Source organism: Morus notabilis, unplaced genomic scaffold, assembly GCF_000414095.1.
Source record: "Morus notabilis unplaced genomic scaffold, ASM41409v2 Scaffold135, whole genome shotgun sequence".
Taxonomy (NCBI): domain Eukaryota; kingdom Viridiplantae; phylum Streptophyta; class Magnoliopsida; order Rosales; family Moraceae; genus Morus; species Morus notabilis.
The window spans coordinates 61137-66755 of NW_010367319.1; the positions used below are offsets into that span (position 1 = coordinate 61137).

The following is a 5619-nucleotide window of genomic DNA, read 5'->3' on the forward strand; positions in this document are numbered from 1 at the left end:
CCTTTTCATTTGTACCCCAAACCTCCAATAAACCTCTATTTAGTCCTTATTAGCTTCAAAACCGCCCTTCCACACAACGCTTCATCATAACTTCACAAATCACAAAGTGGATTAGGGAAAAAGATAATAACAAAATAATAAGAGGATTAGGGAAAAACAGACTTCTGAGCCATTTATCCAATCAATTCACAAGAGAAAAGCTCGTGAACAGAATGCACAATCTGGGTTTCTTCTAATATGCTATATTAATTCCTAATTATCTAATATTAATCCCTTATTTCATATTTTCATCAGCTCCACGGCTACTGAACTACTAAAGCAAGAACAAACTAGAAAAATTAATTGCAAAAGAAACTCAATTCGCATAACAAGAAAATCGATTATCAAACAAAAATTACATCTTTTTTCCGTTCGGGCCTCAAATTCCAACAAAACCATAACGCAAACTTCAAATGACATCCTTTTCATGTCAAAAGGCGACGCGGAACTGCGGCGCGTCGGAGGAACTCGCAGGAAGGATCTCCCAGCGGCAGGGCTCGAGGTCGTCGGAGACGGGGCAGTATCCGGCGAGCGTGACTTTGTCGGCGGAGGCGGCGACGGACCCGAACTCGAAGACGGTGATGTTTGGCGGCGGACGAGGGACCTCGACGGCGCCGTTCATGCCCGGAACCTCGGAGGGCTTAGGGTTTGGAGAGGATTTGGAGTTCTCCGATTGTTGGGACTGCTTCTTGTTGTTGTCGCTGCCTTTCCACCAAGATAGAACGCCCATGGTTGGTGCTGGTAGTATTGCAGTGCTGACGACTCAAAAGGGAGTGACTTGTGAGGAAATGTCTTGGACTTTGATTTATTAGTCGAAGCTCTTTTTTTTTTTTTTTTTTTTTTTAAATCTCGTTAGGGAAAATTAGGCTGTTCATTTCGCTGATTCGAGTTTGTAATTCGAGTTGAGATGTGATTTTATGTGAGAACTTTTTACTGTAGCAAAAAAGTTAGATGTGATTGTTTGTGAGAGCTTTTTACTGTAGCAAAACTCGAATTTTAAACTCGAATTGGTGAAGTGAACGGAGCCGGATAACCAATTTTTGACTTTTTTTTTTTTTTTTGAAAAACCAATTTTCACCAGATTAATGGCTGAAGACTGCATTTTTAGCATGTTAGGAACTCATTTTAAAATAATTTTATTTTTTATATGAAAATAAAAATAAAAATATTTTTAATTTTAGATAAAAATTATTTTTTAAAAATATATTTAGTAGTTTTAAGAAATTATTTTTAATATAAAAAAACTCATTAATATTTCTATCTCTTTCTCTCTGCTCGAAAGAGGAGAAAACGAAAATAAAAAATAAAAAACGACTAAAAGTCGTTTTTTATTTCTCTCTCATTTTACACTAAATTAAAAAATCATTTTCATTTCCGTTTTTTTATTTTTATTACGTCAAACACTATTTTAAAAACGTTTTCATTTTTTATTTCTCAAAAAATGTGAAAAATAAAAACGGGATCAATTCCAAATACGGCCTTTATTTTTGTATAATTTGCATCATTAGTCCTTAAATTTTTTTAGTAAGTAACATTTTAGTCCTTCTTCTTTTAATTTTGACAAAACGATCCCCCTAAACTCTTAAAACGTTGACAATTAGGCCCTTTCTGTCCACATTTGTTAAGTTTTGGGTTTGTTTTTATAAATACGGGGAGTGCTTTTACATAATAAGAGGACGAAAGTGATATTTTGATAAAATATATAGAGTGTTTTGAGTATTATCGCTTCTATTTTAGATAAATGTCTAAACTTTTTATTTTATAGGTAAATGATTATTTCTTAAAACAATGGCCAGTCATTTATAAAGCAGGGATAACTTCGTAAAATATTGAGTGAAATTAGTTAATTAACAATTGATATTGTTTAATCAATGATAAATTACCAAATCAATAAGTGACATCACTAAGTTAATTAAACTAATTTAACATGATTTTATCATTGATGAAAGACCACTAACATAAGTTTACAAAACTCTAGTCATTCACTGAAAGTTAGTTAAAAAAGGGTCATTTTTCCACATATCCTTTTTTTCTTTTGTTTTTTACTTTATCTAAAGAATTTGGTGTTTAAAAATGACTTATTGGTAGGCAGTGTATTAAAATAATATTATGTTTATAAAAGAATCAATTTAAAATTTTATACCAACTTTGTTCTAGTAATAAAGTAAGTGAGGGCCCGTTTGAAAAGTAACTCAAACTATAATTTTTAATTCTGATGTTTGAAATTTAAATTTTTTATGAAAGAAAAATACTATAACATAATTAATAATTAGAATTTGAGTATATAAAACAAACAGCCTCTGAAAGTGTCAAAAATGTTAACAAATAACGCTTTAAATATGAATCTAAAAGGCGCCTCTCATACTTTATTAGCTTATAAACTCATGTAGAGAGAACATAATTTTTTTTTGTTTTTAAAAATTTATTAAGTCATGATTTATTGATTTGTTTAAAATACCAGTTGTATGTGAGTATATCACACAATTATTTTCATTGATTTTTAATGATTTTGTTTTTGACTGAAGGACCAAACATGAAACAAAAAACATATTGTAAAATGTAATTTGTAACCTTTTGAAGTTACGAGCCAAAAGTGAAAATCAATTATATTTTTAAAATAAGAATAACAACACGTTAACTTTATACAGAACACTGTAGCAGAATCAAAATTATGAGTTTAAATGCACGAAAAATACATACTCTAATTTTATAAATGTCCTCTGAACTATGTATCCTAGTCAATATGTGCCCTCAAAATTTAAATTCAAAACACCATTTGAATCAATGTAATTTCTTAAATGTCTTTAAATTATTGATTTTTTTTTTGTCAGTTTGTCCCCAATATATTTTAAAACTTGTTGGACAAAATAAAAATTAATAGTTTGAGAGGCAAAAGTTGACTTAAGATTGATTTTGATGGATTTTGATGTAATTATTCTATTATTATTATTGACAGATGTGAATGGAGAGAATGCTTTGAATGAAATTATATAATTTATGAGTGAAGTAAATCATTTTACAAAGTTTGTGAGTACGTTGAATTAGGATAAATAGTATAAGGCCATTTATAAAATGAGAATTTCTCTTGTGTTTCTTATTTTTTAGGAACACCAATGTTCTCAGTTTATCAACCGTCAGATTTGTATTACTTTTTCAATTTGATTTGATTTTTAACTAGATTTAATACATATCCGACGATTGATAAGTAAAAAACACCGGTATTCTTAAAAAACTAAGAACCAGAAAAAGTTCCTTATAAAATTAATTTAAGAAAGAAAACAATAACTTTTTCAGATCTTTGCAATAGAACATGTGGTAAAAAGATCTCACACTGTTCTTTGAATAGTAAATGCCCGTTCTTCTTAGGCCCACGCGGGCCGTGGGCCGGCCCGGCCCGGCCCACGAATTATGTGGGCTGGGCCGGGCTGGCGCATATATGAATTACCTCGGCCTAGCCCAGCCCACAGGCCAACTTTACGTGGGCTAGGCTGGGTTGTGCCATGGGCCTTGAATGGGCTGGCCCATATTGGCCCATCATGGGTTTAGATGAGCCAGCCCATCTAAGCATGGCAATTTTCATTTTTTTTATTTTTTTTATTTTTGAATTTTTAAACAAGTTAACAAATATAAAAGTTTGAATAGTCAATGGGAATATGAAAAGATATATTTTATTTACGATTGCCTCATTAAAAACCTTTCCAAGGAAAACCCAGTGGAACAAAACCTTAGTAAGGAAAAAAGAGTGCGATCAGGATAATTATACATAAGATGTTTAAATTACTAAAACAAAGAAAAAAACATTATAAAATAGATATTGTTCGTTATTACAATGTATTACTCCCAGTGGGAGTATCAGAAATGTCTAAATTTTCAAAGTCATCAACCCAATCATCTTGAACTTGTTGGCTTCTTCTACGAGCGTCCTCCTAATCTTTGATGCACATTATTGCCTTCAGAATATCGTCACTCAAGTGTTCACGACGTTCATCAAGTACTCTATCATTGCAACTAAATGTTGGGAATGGTGTCCTAGAAGCATAAGATGTAATAGGATATTTATTATTTATTTAATAAAAGAGTTTATTCATCATTTTATGTGTATATATTTGTGAATATTTTATGAATATCAATGAAAATTCCGTGATTATTTATATAACCTTAAACATTGTATATAAGTGTTATATATAAGAGGATAATGTTTAAGGATAATAATAAAAAAGCAATGTTCATAATGAATTTAATTAAAGTTCAGAATCTTTAATTAAAACATTATTAGGCCCACGCGGATAATGTTTAAGGATAATAATCAGTAAATGCCCGTTCTTCGTAGGCCCACGCGGGCCGTGGGCCGGCCCACAAATTATGTGGGCCGGGCCGGGCTGACGCATATATGAATTACCTCGGCCCAGCCCAGCCCACAGGCCAACTTTACATGGGCTAGGCTGGGCTGTGCCATGGGCCTTGAATGGGCTGGCCCATATTGGGAAATCATGGGTTTAGATGGGCTGGCCCATTCAAGACCCATATTGGCCCATCATGGGTTTAGATGGGCCAGCCCATCTAAGCATGGCAATTTTCATTTTTTTTATTATTTTTATTATTTTTATTATTTTTATATTTGAATTTTTAAATAAGTTAACAAATATAAAAGTTTGAATAGTCAATGGGAATATGAAAAGATATATTTTATTTACGATTGCCTCATTAAAAATCTTTCCAAGGAAAACCCAGTGGAACAAAACCTTAGTAAGGAAAAAAGAGTGCAATCAGGATAATTATACATAAGATGTTTAAATTACTAAAACAAAGAAAAAAAAACATTATAAAATAGATATTGTTCGTTATTACAATGTATTACTCCCAGTGGGAGTATCAGAAATGTCTAAATTTTCAAAGTCATCAACCCAATCATCTTGAACTTGTTGGCTTCTTCTACGAGCGTCCTCCTAATCTTTGATGCACATTATTGCCTTCAGAATATCATCACTCAAGTGTTCACACCATTCATCAAGTACTCTATCATTGCAACTAAATGTTGAGAATGGTGTCCTAGAAGCATAAGATGTAATAGGATATTTATTATTTATTTAATAAAATAGTTTATTCATCATTTTATGTGTATATATTTGTGAATATTTTATGAATATCAATGAAAATTCCGTGATTATTTATATAACCTTAAACATTGTATATAAGTGTTATATACAAGAGGATAATGTTTAAGGATAATAATAAAAAAGCAATGTTCATAATGAATTTAATTAAAGTTCAGAATCTTTAATTAAAACATGTCATTCCCATTTAGATTGGAACGGTGTTATCTGCACTGTTAATATGGTGAGATATTGAATGAGTGTATTTCGCATAATGAGATTATGTGGAACAAGGACACAGACAAAATATGAATTTCTAATAATGTCCGTTAAGTATAGAAATTCTAATTGAGTGTACCGATGGTCATATATAGAATGATCTTAATCCTGAGTTCTTAACAGACTCCTATTTATGAATTTGTGTCTTTTGATTTACTTGGTACGGATTCTGAGATCCTGAATCCTATTCCTTGTATTTTGGAGACAT

General features: G+C 31.5%; 1 protein-coding gene across 1 annotated transcript; it reads right to left on the bottom strand.

The window, feature by feature from the left end:
- LOC21406099 lies at positions 1-804 on the bottom strand. Its single transcript, XM_010112198.2, has one exon. The coding sequence runs from the start codon at positions 767-769 to the stop codon at positions 470-472; it is 300 nt and encodes a 99-aa protein (XP_010110500.1). The 5' UTR covers positions 770-804; the 3' UTR covers positions 1-469.
- Positions 805-5619: the final 4815 nt, after the last annotated feature.

What these genes read in the sequence shown, in the direction of transcription:
- LOC21406099 (XM_010112198.2), bottom strand. Translation starts at nt 769, where the DNA reads ATGGGCGTTCTATCTTGGTGGAAAGGCAGCGACAACAACAAGAAGCAG.